At 38.3% G+C, this 19,972-nt stretch overlaps 1 protein-coding gene across 3 annotated transcripts in view; it reads left to right on the top strand.

Moving 5' to 3' along the window:
• The window catches only part of AHR (aryl hydrocarbon receptor), a 93,212-nt gene that overhangs the window by 47,121 nt on the left and 26,119 nt on the right, over window positions 1-19,972 (top strand). For 2 of the 3 annotated variants that reach the window (XM_005306661.5, XM_042856502.2), the window contains exon 3: window positions 11,592-11,707. The exons of the other annotated variant lie outside the window; for it this stretch is intronic. In XM_005306661.5, the coding sequence (XP_005306718.2) occupies window positions 11,592-11,707 (116 nt within the window). The remainder of the gene's footprint in view (window positions 1-11,591; window positions 11,708-19,972) is intronic. 3 annotated transcript variants of the gene reach the window in all.

Raw genomic sequence — 19,972 nt, forward strand, 5'->3', positions numbered from 1 at the left:
ACTGCTGTTAAAAGTGAGATGATCACTCTTTAGATAAGTTTTTTTCCTCAAAAAGCATTTTATCAAAAAAATCCGATTTAAATCAAAAACATCCAATTTAAATAAAAAAAAATCTGATTTTTATCCACCCTGCAAATAATATAGCTGCTGTGGATTCAGGTGCCAATGGGTTTGGCCCTGTTGTTTGCATGAAGAGGGGGTACAGTTAACTCCCTCTCCCATTTCTTTCTTTGGTCATCTTTAGAAAGTACTGATTCATTTATTCATGCCTCTTCCAAAGTTCTATAAAATTGTATTCCCTCAGCTCCCTTCACCATATCAGAGTAATTATTTATCAGTTATTCTTTTGATTTGCATTTAAAAGAATCTATCCATTATTTTAGGTGTTTTCACAATAATAAATACAATATATAATTAAACTGTAAAAATATAATGGACTGTTCACAATTTACTATATTTTTCTGTGCTTCAGTATAAAGCATAATATCCCCACATGTTATTAGCCCAGCTTCCTTAACTTCCTCAAATGCCTAACAAAATGGTTTGTAAAAATTAATACAAAATTACAAATAAATAAAAGAAGAAAACAAAATGGGTGGTGTGCACTAGAAGGTGTGGGATCCCTAGTGGTAATGGACTGGAAGAAGTGGAGGCATAGAAATCAGGGTTATCACCTGTTTAGGTTTCATATTCTGATTTTTCCAATCTATACTAAAATTAGGATTGTCACCCAGCGAAGGGCATTGGTATTGCTGAAACAATGAACAGAGTGCATATTGGCAGCGGTCATACTGACAAAATGGATGATATAGCTACAGAAATTAGAAGAAAATTATAAATTTAGCCACTCATCGTTTCTGTGAACAAAACGTCATTTGTTGCAATAGAAGGCCAAGTGAACGTAAGGTGGGAAAATCTTTCTTTTATCTTCAGTTTTTGCAGTTCTTCAAGGTAGACAGAAGTACAACTTTCGGTAACATTTCTGCTAGTAACCTGAAGGTCAGATACTTGGATGAAGGATTCACATACAAGTTCAAATGATAGTCATGGGAAAACTTTTTCCTACTTCTCCCAAACTTAACGAGCAATGCATGTAGTTGAGATTTGTAAACTACAGTTGATTGCTACCTAAACATACCACACTGCGTGTGTAGCTTTGCCTAGTTTCTTTGGCAGCAACTAGTGCAGGAACACACACGCAGCTTATGGAGAAGGATGGCAATCATATTTGTTGCCTTTTAGTTGCCAGTTTCTTTCCTTGGTCATCTTTAGAAAGTACTGATCCATTTATTCATGCCGCTTCTTTTTTCTGTTAGTTTTAAAAAAATAAAAGCTCATGCATTCTAGGATGTTGCATGTAAAAGCCTACTTAGTTATAGTTTGGTATAACATTAAGCTTACAAAGTTAATCATTCAAAAGGTAAAAAATGCAAAAAAGGAAAAGATGCATGTAGAGCAGGAGTGGCCAAACTTTTTGGCCTGAGGGCCACATCAGGGTATGGAAATCGTATGGCGGGCCATGAATGCTCACGAAATTGGGGGTAGGAGTGCGGGGGGGGGGATGAGAACTCCGGCTGGGGGTGTGGGCTCGGGGGTGTGGGCTCTGGGGTGGGGCCAGAAAAGAGGAATTTTCACGGTACGGGAGGGGATTCCGGGTTGAGGTGCGGGGTGGGGCTGCTCTCAGGCTCTGGGGTGGGGCTGGGGATGAGCGGCTTGGCGTACAACGGGGGCTCTGGGCTGGGATCAAGGGGGATCAGGGCTGTGGCAGGGGATTGGGGCGTCAGGGATGCAGGCTCCGGGCAGCGCTTACCGCAAGCAGCTCCTGGAAGCATGTCCCCCCTCCGGCTCTGAGGCGTGGCCAGGCGGCTTTGCGCACTGACCCATCCACAGGTGCCAGCCCTGCAGCTCCCATTGGCTGGGAACCACGGCCAATAGGAGCTGCGGGGCGGCCATGCCTCCACGTGCTATGTAGGAGCCGGAGTGGGGTCATGCCGGCTGCTTCTTGGGCGCTGCGTGGAGCGGGGCAAGCCCCCGCCCCCTCTCCCCGGCGGGAGCTAAGGGCCAGATTAAATGGTCCGACGGGCCAGATGTGGGCTGTCGTTTGCCCACCCTTGATATTGTATTCTGGCTCCATGGGGAAGTTACAGTGGTTTCCTGGAGAAACTAAAAGCACATTTTTGGGTGGATGGGGGAGTAATTAATGCAAATCCCTAGGCAAGTAACAAGTCTGGAGAAGCTCATGCCTGAGGGAAGGGAAAATTGCATATACTAGTTTGACCTGGTTAAAGAGAGCTAGAAAACAAAGAACTGAACACTGTATAAAGTAACCATAGGGGTGGAGGTCACTCACCTGACTCAAGAACTGAGATGAAGCTTCAACCTATGGGGACAGGCCCTGCCAGAGGATCTGATGTACTTTGAAACCTGCTAGGGTCTCCATGCAGAAGATGGGTGACACCTGGTAAGCTAGACATTGCATATAAGCTGTTTGTTTTCAACATATGTTTTCTCTGTAATGCTGTTGATCTGAATAAGTCATACCTTGCTTTATGAAAGATGGCTGGATGCTGGCTAATGGTGTCATTGCCCCTGAGAGAATAGAACAGCAGATGCTGAACTAAATCAGACCTGCTGAGTCAGTTACAGTGAATTACAGGAGGAATTGCAGGCTAACTCACTCATCTAGATGGAAAGTGTCACGGGTTCTGCCTCAAGAAAGGTGACAGTTAGAAGCCTGAGACATAAGTGGAATGCCCTCAAAGGAGTCAGAGGTGCAGTTATCTCAGGAACTATGACACGTACCATGGTGTAATGTAACTTAACTCTCTAAACACTTTCATAAAAATGCTTATTCCTATTTGTCTAAAGCATCGTATTTAATTGTGTCCCTAAATATGTATTTGACACGAGAGCTAGATTCCTTTTCTCTGGACCTGCGCAACAATGAACTATTTAGCAATCCATCAATAAAGTTTGTTCTGTTAATGTAGCACAAATAGAAATTTTGCTGTTGCAGATTTTTTGTTTATACCTTTACATATATATATATTTCCTTTCCTTATTAACCTGATTTATTGTATTTCAATTTAAATATTTGGTTTAGTTGCATTTTGCTTTCTGTTCCTCACTTTGACAATTTTCATAAACTCCCTTTGTCCTACATGGTTGCAGCAGTACAGAGTAATTCAAAATGCTCCATACATCTCTAAGTTAAGGGGCCATAGTTTAGCTTGCACATGCAACCTTAATTTTTGTATTTCCTGCATTGTTGCATGTTCCTGCCTAATACACTGTAGTTTTGCATTTAGTTTTATTAATAAGGGTGATTGAAAATTATTTTCAATATAATTGGATATTTTATATATATTTTAAAAAACAAACCTATTTAAATCTGAAAATATGACAAATTATGTTTAGACCTAAACTTACTATAATGCAGAGTCACAGTGCGGCTTTTGTGCTGGCTGTGGATGCACATGACTTTTGCAGCCTGACAAATACAAGAGAAGGCTCTTGAATAGAACCAAGGATCTGTATGTGCTGTTTGTTGACCAGACTAAGGCTTTGACACGGTGAATCACTGGAGCCTATGGAAACTCTTTCATAAAGTAGAACCTCAAATTATGAACACTTCTGGAATGGAGGTTGTTAGTAACTCTGAAATGTTCGTAACTCTGAACAAAACGTTATGGTTCTTTCAAAAGTTTACAACTGAACATTGACTTCATACAGCTTTGAAACTTTACTATGCAGAAGAAAAATGCTGTTTTTAACCATCTTAATTTAAGTGAAACACGCACAGAAATATTCCTTACCTTGTGAATATTGTTTTTAATTTCTTTTTTTTTGGTAGTTTACCTTTAACACAGTACTGTAAAGTAATTACTTTTTTTGTTTCTGCTGCCTGATTGCGTATTTCCGATTCCAAATGAGTTGTGTGGTTGACTGGTCAGTTCGTAACTGGTGTTCATAACTTTAAGCTTCTACTGTAATTAAACAGCTATCAAGAGAGCTCATGTACCAGCCAGAACCAGATCGCAAGCAGCATGATCCCATTGTCACTCAGCTCTGTCAGGAAATTCTACTACCTGGTTAACATGCTTTCTAGCAACACCATGTTATATGATAGTTGTTCAGCGACTGTAAAGGGCAGTTTGGCATTTGGCAGGCTCTGGAGGGACCATAAAGTCTGCCTCAGAACCAAAATAGAATTCTATCACGCTGATGTACTCATCTCACTCCTTTATGGTTGTGAAACATGAACACTCTACCAAAGCCACATCAAACAACTGGAAGTCTTCCACCTTCACTGCCTAAGATGCATCTGCAGCATCAAGTGCCAGGACTGATCCCCAACACTGAAGTCCTTGAGAGGTGCCAAATCCCTAGCATCAAGAGCATGCTCATTAGAGCTCAACTTTGGTCCACACATAATCCACATGGAGGTTTCCCATATATTGAAAGTGATGTTCTACAGCCAACTGAGCATAGGAACCTACAATAATAGTCAAAGTGTGCAAGTTAGACATTAAAACTTGGGGGATAAGTTGCACAGAATAGACCCAGACGGAGAAGTGTGTGCTGTAAGGCTCTGTCCAATTTTGAGGAGTGACATGTGAGATCTTTGCTTGAGAAGAGTGCATCATTAGGTCGATGCCTCAAACCCTCCCACCGCCAACGACTACATGTGCAGCTGCATTTGCAAATCCAGGATTGGACTTCCTTGCCATGTGAGAAGCCATAAAAACAAATAAACCCAGAACTTAATATACTAGCTGAACACTCAATCTGTCAACGCTACGGGAGAATCCATCACTATAATCTGTTAAAATAATGTAAACGAAATAAATAAATTACAGTACATATTTGCTGCTGAAGTTTAGGTGCAGAGAGAACATTTTCTTAATTTGTTGATTGAACTAGTTCAATGCAATGACTAGTGCAATCAAATTTAAGACTTTGAGTGAGAGTTGAAAAGGCAGGAAATTGTTTACTTTTTTCTGTCTGAATAGGAATTAGGTGTGAAAGGATGAGATGTGCTAGATCTAAAATTTTGAAAGACTCTGTGATCAGAAACAATCATTCAGTTCATTAGCTGTAGAGAATACTTCCTTTTTATTTAATAAATCAGTTAATTTTAAATGCAAAATGTTTTGATAAACTTTTTTCTCTCATCTGCACATTTAATATTAATAACAATAAATACCTACCTCTTCTGTATTAACTAATGAAAACAAATTTAAAATGTTCATTGTGGATTTTTAATTGGATTGTAATTTCCGTACAAATAGTTTGTCACAAATTACAAAAGAAAATTTAAGAAAAGCATCATTCACCATTTTCTAGACTAATACAAAAAGTAAAAAATTAATCTGAATATATATTTTTGCTTAAGTAAATGTGTATTGATACAGTATATCTTTCTGGTTAGCAAAATGTACCACATTTAGTGTATATGTAGTGAAAAATAAATCTCTTAAATATAATAATGAATAAATAACAAGACAATGGGAAACTGCCATTGTGATAACTAGATTTTGATTTATTTAAAAAAGTCCCATTGACATGCAGCACAGTGTTTCTGCTCCATAAATACCATTTACAAAACCCCCCAAATCTATGTAGCTTTTCATATTATTACACTTTGTGCCTTTGAGAGGATAGAAACGAACACAAAGAATATTAAAATGTAAGAACCTTTCAATGTGTTTTTAACGGGTACCAACCAATGATGATCAACCTTTCTTTAGGAAAAATAACTAAAAAGTACAAATGTAAAACAAGATTCAAATCATGGATTTAAATCAATATTTCCCGCTTGCTGATTTAATAATGATTTAAATCACTTTGATTTAAATCAAGTCAGCCTTGTACTTAATGTTAAATCAATTTTTAGTAATTCTTTACTGGAACACCTTGAAAAGATCAGTTTAAATTTAAAAAAAAAAAATCTTCAGTTGGCATAAACTGTTTAAAGTATGTTAATGATTTAGGCAGTTGTTTAATATTAACTCTGTGTTCCAAATAGTGTCTTCCTTTAGGTCTTTTGAAATTAGTCTGGTTTTGATTGATTAACTTTATTTTGGGTGTTTGGTGGTAGTTACGCAAGCAACTATGAACCTCCCCCTCTTCAGAGCATTTTAAAAAATAATCGTTAGTTGAACTGGTGACGCTATTGAAAGGGTTATGAAATAGACTAAACTGGCTCTAACTATAACTTTGACCTTTTTGACCAAATTGTGGGAGTTGTGCCAACATTTGATAATAAGCAGTTCTGGGAAGTTCTTTAATATTGAATTCCAGGGCTGCATGAGTGATGCACTAAAGATCTACTTGTGATTGATGTAATACTTGCCTAATACATTTTTAGGCTTGAATAGATTATTTATCTAATAGTAAAACTGCATAGACCCTGACTTAAGCGGAAACTTCTAAATGACTTTTTAAAATGCTCAATTAGGAGTTAGCAACTTAAGACTCTTCTTCCCACCTCAATGCAAGTAGTCAGCCTGCCTCTGCAAACACTCCCTCTAGTTGCATCTTCATCTGTAATAAGAAAAAGCTCAACTCACAGAAGGGGTTTCATATGATTGTCATTCAGCTTTTCAGCCAGTGGTTGCAGGATCAATCTGCATTCACAAAGCTTTTCTGGCTTTGGAAGAGTTTGAGATCAGAGGTCTGTTTAATCCTGACTTCAGTAGACTGAAGGCCTCTGTTTTCTTCAGCCACTCAACACATACAATTCTCTTATTCCTAGAGGTTATTTCTGATGTCTTGCAAGAACATATCTATCTTCAAATTGAGTATTTAGCCTCAAATTTAGGACTAGCCTGAAACAAAAAATGGCTTGTCTGAGTTACTGCAAAGGTGATGAGATCTGTCCAAGAGGTATTTATTCTCAATTTTTTTTTTCAGAAGGGGAAATTGAGACAGATCCAGAAACATACCAGAAGCATGAGAGTCAGGGGCTGAGCTGCTGGGCTTATAACTTAAGATTCATTTTCATCCAGTCCATCAAACCAAGCTGCTTCTCTGGTTTCATGGATCTTCTCCCCATAAGCGTTGGCAAAATAAGCAATATCCTGTTTTACTAACAAAAAAGCCTTGTGGTCATTCTTCCAAGGAGGAGTATGTCTTCATACTGTTACTTCCGATTAAAAGTACGGGGCAGAAAATGTTTAAGGTGGTACGTCCATCATTGAATTTTGCCATAGTACAACATGATACAGCACGTATTCAGTGAACGTTACAGTGTAATAGTACTGTGTGTATCCATAGTATTTTCCATCCAAGGCCTTCAAAATGCTTTGCAAATATTAATAAATTTTCTCACGCCCTCTGTGATGCAAGTTAAAATTCTAGGTGTATTGTAAAGCCTTCCTTCTGGTGATTTGTGGCACAAGCATTGTTTAAAGAAAAAGTGTGTGTGTGTGTGTGTGTGTGTGTGTGTGTGTAAGCCTTTGAGGAAGTTATCTGAAGGACTGAAGAAACCTAGCAGCTTCAAATGTTGCCTTGAATGTGCTTGTAACATGTTCCTCAATTGTCTTTTTTGCCATTGCATAGACTTTGACTAATCTAGCTGCAACATTTTCAAAGCAAAAGGTGAAAGCAAAATCAGAGGTCTGATCAGAAGGAGACACATCTCAGCATTGCTAGACTCTCGTCCAAATTGGTGCGAGGGATCTGACTCCACACACAGTATAGGGGGAGGTCTTCACCATCACATAAGCTTGGACTGCCTTTAAATCTTGCTAGTTTTCAAACCTTCTGTGACAGATGTAGAGTTGCTTTGTAATCACTTAGGAATAGGGCTCTGCTTGTCTGACAGTGGTAAGGGGTTTGTGGTAGGACTACAAGGAGTTTATTCAAGCAGGGATTGGCTGCATGTCAGCATGAACAAGGGCAATATCTTCAGAGAGCCACCCATTTATTTATGCACTTGAAGGACAATATTATACTCATTTGATTTGATATCTGACTTCTAACCTCTTGTTGAGCTCACTGGGCCAATTTGTTAAGGGGGAGAATCACCGTTTGTAATTATAGGGGCATCAAAAGCCTGAGAAGCAAGATAAAGGGCTTCTGGTGGGGACACGAGACGTTGTCAAGGGAGGAAGAGAATGGTTGTTGGGGGTTGCTCTAGGAGCCAGGGAGCTGAAGGAAAGAGGGGTGCCCTAGGGTCTGCAAGGGATGGGAAGCCATTGGGAAAATAGGGCTTTTGTTGTTTTTTAAATACTTTTTCTCTTGTGCTTTGCTGTGTTCCTACTGTTAAGATTAAATAATAACTTGCTTTATGAAAGCTTTCAGGTCACTGTATTAACCATTGGCCACACCTCCCAAAGGGAAGACTTGCAGGTATTGAATCCATTTGGGCCTGATGAGTTATCAGGATTGGAACACAGAGCTCTGTAGTCTGGGGACCCAGTCTATAAATGGGAGACTCGTGGGTTCCACGCTGAGATAAGTCAGCTCACAGGGCCTAAAACTTGAGGACAGGTACTCAGAAATCAGAGAGGAGTCAAAAGTGCAACTGCTCTTTAATTGTGATAGCCCCCATACATGCCTCTCTATTCTGCATCATAACCAGTGGGTTACAGTTCTGATAGCTGAGGCTACAGCTTATGCAATGTTTTTCTCCGTGATGTCTGACTTTTGATTTTGTAAGATTCTTGTATCTCAAGCAGTACAAGAATATACCAGGAAGCAAGGCTTCTCAAAGTGGAAATTCTATTGTGAAAATAAAGAGCCTACCTAGTTTCCATGTATATTTAAATACTTGTCAGTTAATTTTTCCATCAGTACTTCTAGCTATGCAAACATCTGATTTTAAAACTAATTTGCCATTTAAGTCAGCATCTACCTACAACACAGTTTTATCTAACTTAAACTCAATTTCCTGCATATACTTAGAATTAAAGATATGAGGTTATGGTTGCTAAACGTTGGCATTTTAATTGCTTCTCCGATAAAGTGTCTGTATTTAACTTGCTGTCTTCTGTAGACGTAGTACAAAACGGAATCAAGTTAATATCTTTTACATTTGCTGATATGAGTGTGAACAGATCACGTTTCACACTTAAGACAAATGCACACAAAACCATAAAGCTGCTGTGTTTTAGAAAAGCCATAAAAGGTCGCTACCTCATTCTGCTACATCTAGGGTTTAGTGTTTACTGCATTGGAAAATTCCTGGCAATGGTAGGGTGATTATTACTGGATGATAAATCCAGGATTAAGTGACAACCAGTGAAGTTTGAGATTATAAATAGGACATATTTTCTATATTTCTATATTTTCTTATATAAAAAGAATCCTGCATGCAAATATTATAAATTGTATTTATCCACTTGCATAGCTTATGTTTACAATTTTTAGCTTCATATGAAAGTAGAAAAGTGCTTAGCCTGAAGCCCAATTGTTAAAAAGAAAACTTGGATTATTTATTTTTGTGCTATTCGTAAAATTGTTGAAGATTTTCATTAAAAATAAATTACAGAGAAGCACATTAATTGTCCCCTTGTTTGTTCCGTTTTTTATTATATAAACACTAGTGCATAATTTATTTTTTTTCTGTTTTTTCTTTTAAATCCACGTAAGAATTATGAGGTTTATTTCTTTTTGCTGGAAGATTGGAGTTGGATGGTCAAATCACAATAAGATGAAACACAAACTACAGTCTGTCATTTAATGATTTGGAGGTTATAGGGCCAGAAGGGATGATTGTGGTCACCTACTCTGATCTCCTGTGTAATACAGGCCATAGGCCTTCCCTGAATTAATTCCTGTTTGAACTAGACTATGTCTTATAGCAAAACATCCAGTCTTGATTTAAAAATTTCCAATGATGGAGAATCCACCATTACCCTTCATAGATTGCTGCAGTAGTTGGTTACTATCAGTTACAAATTTGCACCTTATTTCAAGTCTGAATTTGTCTAGCTGTAACTTCCAGCTAGTCAGATTTGATATTCACAGTGATTCCTTTGGCCTTGGAATCAATGAATCTAGATCTTATTATACCTCAGTATGCTATTCTCCTCATTACTATTTATATTTATAGACTGATCAAGTATTTATAGACTGATCAAGTCACCCCTTGATATTCTTTTGATAAGATTAGTATAGTGAGCTCCTTGAGTCTATCACTATAAAGCAGTTTTTCCAGTCCTTGTATCATTTCTCTTGAACCCTCTTCCTGCAGACTTGGGAAGTCAATAGTGCATTTGGAAGGTTAGCCTCATGAATGCGAAAGCTAGAAATTTATACCCTGGCCCACAGATCTTAATTAAACATGGAATTCCACTCTCTCCGCAGGGTGAATGACACCTGCTATTATGAACTCAGGGAATAAATTGCAGATGTATAACCTCAATAATAGCAGCAGATATAATTTCCACATGATCATCCATCTGTTATTCCCAGCCTACCAATCTCTTTTGTTTTATCCGAATAGAAACTAAGGCAGCTGGCTCTCATTTATGCCATGATGTCCCCCAGAACTGAGGTCCTAGTTCAGCAAAACACTTAAGCATGTGCTTACCTATAAACACATGCTTAAGTGAAAATGTAATCAGTGCATCCTCAATAATTGATTTTTTTCCCCTCTCCCACACTAACGACCCCCATATGCATGTTGGACAAGAGGGGTGACATAATGGAAATTTGACACAGCCAACATGAGATTGCCTTCAGGGTATGATACTGAAGTGGATGAGAATAGTGAGCACTAATATTTTTGCATCAGTAGTTCCACTGAAATCAGTTGGACTTATGACATGAGTGATAACTGCAGGATTCATCCATTAACTTGCGGTCAAGTGTTCGCCTAGTAGGTCAAATGATTAAAAATGAATTTTGTGGAACAAGGGCTTCTCATTTTACAGAAGTGTTTGTTGCTTTACATTGATGAAACCATGTAATAATGTTCTTTGCATTTAATATAAATGTAGTATTGCTGAAATCTCCTGGACTCCGCTTAGGAAAGTGTTGTTGATTTTACAGCAAAAACAGTTCCTAACTAGCTAAATGAATTTTCTTAAATTCATTTATACTTTGAAAGAATAACGATGGAAACTTTAAGCCAGATAGGTGACTTTGGGCGGGAATTAAAATCAATGATTATACCAATTTAAAATGAAAGTGCCTTCTTACCTTACGCATAGCAAAATGTTTGATTTCTCCTATAATAGTATCTTAAATGAAAACGGCCACATATTGCAAAGATACATATTGTAAAGGAAGTGAAAAATAAATCTCTTAAATATAATAATGAATAAATAACAAGACAATGGGAAACTGCCATTGTGATAACTAGATTTTGATTTATTTAAAAAAGTCCCATTGACATGCAGCACAGTGTTTCTGCTCCATAAATGCCATTTACAAAACCCCCCAAATCTATGTAGCTTTTCATATTATTACACTTTGTGCCTTTGAGAGGATAGAAACGTACACAAAGAATATTAAAATGTAAGAACCTTTCATTGTGTTTTTTTGTTTGTTTTCTTTGAACTACAGTTTAGCACTTTCATGGCTTACTAGTAAGACCTTCAAAGAAAAACTGATTTTTATTTTTTGTTTTGTTTCCATAGTTGCATTAAAATCTTCCAACTGTACCAGACCTGAGATAAATGGCATTCAGGACAGCTGCAGAATAACTAAGCCTGGAGAAGGCATACATCTACTGGAAGGAGAACTTTTATTACAGGTATGGTTTACAGTGGATATAATAATTGCTGAAGAAAGGTCTTTTGTTACCTTTAATAAGCCAGCAGTTAACTGATGGGGTTTAGGAAGAAACTTCTTATAGTCAAATTACTATGTAATTGTCCATTATGGGGTTTCTTGAACCTTCCCTCTGAGTTATCAGGTACTAGCTAATTTAAGAGACAGGCTACTGGACTGGATGAACCACAAATCTGTTCCAGCATAGCAGTTGCTATTTTCCTGCTATCGGGCAATAGTCTTCCAATTCTTTCTTACTCCTTAATCTCTAACAGACTATTTAAAACAAACAAAAATACCCCCCACCAACAAGTACACAAAACCATGCCTTGTATTGATGAGGGTTAAAATGCTAGCCGTCTGTAACCCAGCTTGGAGGCTATTAACTTGGGAATTTATTTAAACATTACATTACTTTTTAAAAAGCACATTGTAGAGCACTTTTTTCTATTTTTGATACCTTCATACTCAAGATGTTTGAATTTATTTTGGGTTCAAACTATTTTGCATGCCATGTTTTATGAATAAGAAAAGCTATTGTGTTCTAAGTGCCATTTTAATTTTTTTTATTTGTATTTCTATTGTAAATTCAATTGTTACTGAAATTATTTGGCTTATAATAAAATGAACAGGGAGAAAATATAGTAGGTGTCTTTGAAAAACCATCTGGACTGCAGAAAGTTAAGAATGGAAACTTTCTATATCAATTCTTAAGATATTCAAAACCACAGAATACCACAATGATCCAAAACTCTGCTCACATTTTTGTTGGGTAACTAATGCAACTAAACTGATCAGTGTAAAAAACAAAACAGAAAAGTTCTAACTGATCAAGGACCTATTTAAAGGTTGACGTGGACCTATTTAAAGATGCATGGTTGAGAATATGTGAATAATAGCTTAAGATACCACTGCTAGTTATTGAATACAATATACGGCAGGGCTTTAATTGTACCTTTAAGGAACTGGCCCACATAGGGAATAATCATAGAATCATAGGACTGAAAGGGACCTTGAGAGGTCATCTAGTCTAGTCCCCTGCACTCATGGCAGGACTAAGTATTATCTAGACCATTCCTGACAGGTGTTTTTCTAACCTGCTCTTAAAAATCTCCAATGCTAGAGATTCCACAACCTCCCTAGGAGATTGTCCCTCAAATTTAGAGGAATGAGGGACTCTAAGTAATTTGGTATAATGAGACTAAGTTCTAGACACGAAAAAGAGTTAATGGAGAAGTCAGAAAAGACACCGTGGGTGAGATTCCATGCTGTGCCTCTGCGGGTACGTCTGCAGTGCAATAAAACCCCATGGCTGGCCCGGATCAGCTAACTTAGGCTCATGGGGTCCCAGAGCTCAGGCTTCAGCCTGAGCCCCAGTCAGCTGACAGCTAAAAGCTACCTTTAGGCCTCCCAAATTCTGGGCTGATCTAGGGGCTGAAGTGGCAGCCAGTGTAACTTATAACCCTGGTGGGTTTGTTTAACTATGGTAGCCAGTCCCTGGCTTTCTATGGGCAGCTGTGCTGCCAAGGATCTATGCAACATTATGCACTGTGGGTCCACCTCTCCCATCCCCAGCACACTCCACCAAGTTGAAGTTTCACCTGCAGAATGCCTCCTACACTACAATTTGCAAAGTAGACCTCAGAAGACCGCCGTCAGCTCTCTTCCTCAGTTCTATTGCAAGGGGATCTTGATCCCAGGCTAAAAATGTGAGTGAGAAAGTAAGGAACAAACATAAGAAATGAGGGGAGAGGGCAAATAATACATTAAAGATGCTGTAATGCAAAATCTTCCCTTATTTGTTAATTCTAAAGGCAGAAATTGGCCAGTTGGGAAGTGTTAGTTTTCCAAGGATTTTACTAATATAGAAATCAGCAGGCCCATATGATACACACCGTTGGATATTACGTAATTAGATAACAAAGGTAGTGAACCATTGACACTTACTGAAAATTCACGTATGACTGATGTTACCAGAGGATTGCAGAAGACGCCATAATGAAACTGGTAAATGAAAATGTCTGTTCCCAGTAAAATAATGGGACAAACGTTGTCCTTCTATATAGAACATTATGGAACCATGAACAGAAAGCAGCATAGCTGTATAAAGAACGGATCTGACCAGAAATAGCATTTGCTTTTGTTAAGCAGAAATGCAAAATTATTTCTTGAAGGGAATGTGATACATTTAATTCAAGAGAATACTGCTGAATAAAGGTTAGAAAAAGAACTGCTACAATTCTCTGTTAAAAAAGAACCAAAAGATCAAACATAGCTCTTATAGAAAGAACTGTTTGTTTTACCTGGGACTTCTTCCCAAATTCTTTGAACAACTGGATTAATACTAGAAGGAATGGGGAAAGGGCTGGAAGAATGTCTTTCTTTGGAAATGCATATGAAACTTTTAGCGCTACAATTTCATCAGTTTTGGAACAACTGTATTCCAAGAGTCTAGGAACAATGTTTTTTGCTTTTTTTTAACAATACAGTTTAGAATAATTTTTATCAATATATATTTGGCTGTGGGCCTTGGATTGTTTGTCTGATGTAGATGATCCATGGGTGCATCTTCAAAGCCAAATTACTGCGATACACAGGGCCACATTTCCCATTCGGTATTGTAGGCATGCCTAGGGGCGCAAAATTCAAATTTTGTTGCTCCTGTGCCCTGGCAGGGGGCAGGGCCAGCTGAGGGGGAGACAGCTCCACGCAGCCCTGCTGGAGCGCTCCTCACTCAGCCTGGCAGACAGTCAGTTCCCAGCGGGACCGGTGAGTGCGGCTGGGGGGCAGGGCATGGGAGAGTGGGTCTCTGATGGGATTTATGGGGGAGGGGGAGGTCTATGTGTGTTGGGGTGCTGGGCTGTGTGGGAGGGCTGTGGACGGCAAGGTGCCTAAAAGTCACATGTGGCGGTACTCCCACTGCCTGCAGCTTTTAGGAGCTACGAGCCCCACAGCTCCCATCTGCCACTGGGAGGCAGGGGCACCCCCGCAGCTCCCAGCTGCTGCCGGGCAGTGGGGGATGGGCTGGAGCTCCAAGCCCCTGCGGATGGGGGGGGAGCTCGGATCTGGGGCAGCCACCAGAAATGGTGTGGGGACCACAAGGTATAAATCCGGCCCTGGTGATGCATGCTACTTGGTCTTACTCTTGCAATGACTGAAAAGCTTGTTAGCATAGAAAGCAATATCTTGTCTCAGTTGGTTCAGCCTGTTACCATAGAGCACCAGTCTTCTGGACTCTGAACTGTCTTCCTATGTGGTTCCAGGTGTAGTTCAAAGTATTGGTTAAAACCTATAACAATTTGTGATCTTGGTCCTAGATATCTAAAACTTACCTTCTCGAGTCGTGTAATGAAAGATACCATCTGCTGAGCTGCTCTAGGCAGTACTTCATGTGACTAAAATGTTTATAGGTGATGATGTGCTCACTGGAAGCTCCTGTCTTCTCTGGTTGTTTGAAAGAGCCTAAATTTGGCAATACAAGTTTAGGTTTTACAATGTGACCTGAACTTTTGATTCACTTCTACTATCAGGGAGTAGGTAGAGGGAGGGGGAAGTGGTCTGAACGAGACAGGGTTTTTATATACTATTTTGTATTTTGGTATTTTTATTTTATTTATAAGAACATAAGATGTCCATACTGGGTCAGATCAATGGCCCATATAGCCCAGTATTCTGTCTTCCAGCAGTGGCCAATGCAAGATGCATCAGTGAGAATGAACCAAACAGGGCAATTATCTAGTGATTCATCCCCGATCATCCAGTCAAAGGTTTAGGGACACACAGAGCATGGGATTGTGTTTGTGACCTTCTTGGCTTATAGCCATCAATGACCCTGCAATCTCCATGAATGTATCTATTATTTTTTGAACCCATACTTTGGCCTTCACAACATACACTGGCAGGGAGTTCCACAGGCTGACTGTGCGTTGTTTGAAGAAGTACTTCCTTATGTTTGTTTTAAACCTGCCACCAATGAATTTTATTGAGTGATTATGTTAAGGGGTAAAGAGTTCTTCCTTACTCACTTTCTCCACACCATTCATCATTTTGTAGACCTCTATCTTATCCACCCTTAGTTGTGTCTTTTCTAAGCTGGTCAGTCTTTTTAATCTATCTTCTTATGGAAACTGTTCCGTACACCTAATCTTTTTATCGCCCTTTTCGGTACCTTTTCCAGTTCTAATGTATCTTTTTTTCAGATTGAGTGAACAAAACTTTATGCAGTATTCAAGATGTGAGCGTACCATGGATTTATATAGTGACCATATACTTTCCTAATGGTTCCCAACATGCTGTTAGATTTGCTTGTTTGCTTGCTGCTGTTGTTGCATGTTGAGCAGATGTTTTCAGAGAACTATCCAAAATTTCTCCAAGATCTTTCTTGAATAGTAACAGCTAATTTAGACCCCCCCCATCATTTTGTATGTATAATTGGAGCTATATTTTCTAATGTGCGTTACTTTGCACTTATCGCCATTGAATTTCATCTGCCATTTTTTGGCCCAGTCACCCAGTTTTCTGGGATCCCTTTGTACCTCTCTCCATTGTAGGAATAAATAATCAGTTTTCCACCCTTTGTTTCCTATCTTTTTAACTAGTTACTGATTCATGAGAAGGCCTTCCCTCTTATCCCATGACTGCCTACCTTTTTAAGAGCCTTTGGTGAGGGACCTTGACAATGGCTTTCTGAAAGTCCAAGTACACTATATCCACTGATCACCCTTGTTTACATGTTTGTTGACACTCAACAAATTTTAATAGATTGGTGAGGCATGATTTCCCTTTACAAAAGCTGTGTTGACTCTTCTGCCAACATATCGTGTTAATCTATAATTCTGTTCTTTGCTATAGTTTCAACCAATTTGCCTGGTACAGAAGTTAGGCTTACTAGCCAGTAATTGAAAGGACTGCCTCTGGAGCCTTTTAAAAAGGTGTTACATTAGATATCCTCCAGTCATCTGGTACAGCGGCTGATTTCAGCAATAAATTACATACTACAGTTAGTAGTTCTGCAGTTTTATATTTGTGTTCCTTCAGAACTCTTGGGTGACTACCATCTCATCCTGTTGGTTTATTACTGTTTAATTTATCAATTTATTCCATTTCTTCTATTGACCCCTCAATCTGGGACAGTTTCTCAAATTTGTCATCTAAAAAGAATGGTTCAAGTGTGGGAATCTCCCTCACATCCCCTGCAGTGAAGACTGAGGCAAAGAATTCACTTAGCTTCTCTGCAACAGCATTGTCTTCTTTCAGTGCTCCTTTAGCACCTTGATTTCAAAGACTAAGAATCATAATGATATAATAAAGTCAAAATCGAAGTCAGTTAATATTTATAAAACTATCCCAACGTTCTAATTAAATATCTGTTCACAAAGTAGAAGGGTTTTAATATATGTCCTACAGATAAATTATGAACACTCCCTCTAGCACTTTTGAACTTTTACACAATTTGTTTCCTAATAACCCTAGTCACTATTTAGTTTGTAGTTGACCTTCAAAGACAATAATAATTCAGTTACTTGGATAAAACAAAATAAATGTATTCCAATCACTATTCAGGTAGCAATAAATTATCACTGATGTGTGATGATAAATTCCTAAAATAAATACTTGAATGCAAAAGTAAAATATTTAGTTTAAGTATAAAATTCATTTATTCATATCATCCATAGCCCTCAGTCAAAACCAAAATCAAATTCAACTGCATTGTCTCCACCAGTCACAGGGTGCACTTGCTGCTGGTGGCATCTCCTCCTGGGTGCTCTGGAGATTAGCTCTGGCCAGGTTTTGTGCCCTCCCCTGGTGGTGGTTCTCCCATAATCCTCTCGCCCTGTGTACCACTCACTCCAGGAACCACAGCCTCTTTGTGACTCGGCCTTCCAGCCACATAGTTCCCCCTTCCAGGGTATGTAATAAATCAGGCAGTCCACTGTCATCTGCCTGGTTGGTGCCAAATCCCTAGTAGCTGGTAGGGGAACCCGGGCCCACTGTCTACTCTGGGTTCCAGCTCAGAGGCTCTCCAGTGAGTAGCCAAGGCCAGCAATGTCCTACCTAGCTGCTTTCCCCCTGATCCTTTCCTGGCTTCCTTCCTCCCTGGGTTTGCCAGCATCCCGACTCCCTCCTCTCAGGGAGTGACTGCAGCCTACCTTCCTGCAGCATCCTCTAGTTACAAAAACCTCACTTTCTGAGAGAGGTGCTAGAAAGAATTTTGAAAGAATTAGAGAGCTCATCTAATGATTGGTGCTCAATTAAGGCTCACTTCATTTGCTGGTGTAATTTTTTTTCTACTGACTAGACCATGTCTTATACAGAATCATTGTAGTAACTGACATGACTACCAGGTACAGTAAATATACCCATATAATGTGATAGTTGAAAATAAACTACTTAGCAAGGGTACTGTGTTTTGTATAGCACCTAGCACAGTGAGGTCCTTATACATGACCAGGGCTCCTGGTTGCTGTAATAATAAGGGAAAAATAAGGAATTATCTTCACCAACTTTTTCAAAAGGAACAACAAGAATGATGGCCCCAACATTTTTAGTTTTTGTCTATACTTTCTTTGATATTGTCGTCTTGAAAATAATCCCTAAGAAAACATGAAAGGGAAAGAATCCTAAACACTGACTGTAAATTAATATTGATGAAAACTAATTTCCTCAATGACTAGAAAAGCTAATCAGAATTAGAAGTACTTCAGTATATTATTGTTTTAATTCTAAGCAGATACAATGAACAAGTATTAAGGTGACCAGTTTACCTTTTAAATGGAGCAAAACACACACATACATAAAACACTTACTTATACTAGAGACATCCATTGGTTAGGTTTAAAATGAAATTAGTTTTACTTTATCCAGTTTTTAAAAACAGATAAATGACATGATTAAACTGTTGTAACCAAACAAGAAATTGATGAGTTCAAACTTATGTAGGGCACCTATATGCTTACAGAACATTAAGCATTATTTTTCTAATAAAAACTTTGGGAAAGTGATTTATTTTGTATTTTATAGAAACTGAAGTTGCCACTTACCTAACAAACCATTTTTGGCATGGACAGCCATTTCTCTCTGAACTAAGCATCAGAACCACTATAAAATATGTTGCTCCAGACTGTAGCGATGGCCTCTTCATATTACAAAGAGCAAAGAATCTTTGACTTTTGGATGAAAAGGTACAGAAACTAATTTTAGCTGCTGGGCCAGAATGTAATCACACTACAGTTTACAGCATTTTTTAATTTTAGGTGTATTAGTACTGTATAAATCAAATCAAAAGAGCACCCAAACAAAGGCCTTGACATTTTTGCACTGTATTCACTTTTAATTTATATTATCTTTTAACAAAACCAGGCACTTTAAATGACATGCAGTAGTTATGTAGTCAGCTATGAGAACTGAAGACTTGTATTGGTTATACTATTAATTTAACTCTGTATTCTTTTTAACTCGTACTGTCACTTATTCTTCCAGGATTAGAACCCTAATATCCTGTTTATAGGTGGAGGGCGCTTCATTTTTGAAAAGTTTTTAAACAGCTCCATAAATGTGGCATTTCTGTTTTTTATTTATTTTATTTTTTTAAAATGTAAGGTGCTCAGAGAGTCTTCAAAAAGGTAATTTAATGGACTATTTAACCTGACCTTATTAAATCCTGGTAATGGGAAGAACAAATTGAAGTAGTAACTGCACCCTAAGAGGGAGAATTTATGAAATAACAGTTTTGCCGAGGATCACGAATGTGTAGGTGTGGTGGGTAATTCTTTGTAATGAGATTCATTTTCTTACTTTAGTTTGTAAACATGACAGTATTTTATCATTCATTTACTTTGTGATCTAGAAGTTGTAAATAATAATTTTTCACACTAAAGATTTTGAAATGTGCTTATTTGAACACATTGTCAAAGTCTAACTCTAAATGCAACTATGGTAATTAAATGGCAAAACATACTTAGTTCAGTCCCTTGAGACAGCCTTTTGTTAAAATCTTGACTGGAATCCATGAAAGTAAATCAGCACCTTTTAGATGAGCTGCCAAGTCACAAATGTTCTGTTTGCTATCACAACAATCGCTGTGAACCATATTGATTGTGAGCTTAGATAAATACGCTTTGCGTGACTTTAAATAAGGAGCTACTTTGTCTAGTTCTTCATAAAGGGAAAACTATCTTTAAAAACATTGTTTGCTTGCAGCGTCTGCTAGTACAGAGGTTTTCAGCTTCATATTTTAAATGATCTGCAA

This window comes from Chrysemys picta, chromosome 2 (assembly GCF_011386835.1).
Source record: "Chrysemys picta bellii isolate R12L10 chromosome 2, ASM1138683v2, whole genome shotgun sequence".
NCBI lineage: Eukaryota > Metazoa > Chordata > Testudines > Emydidae > Chrysemys > Chrysemys picta.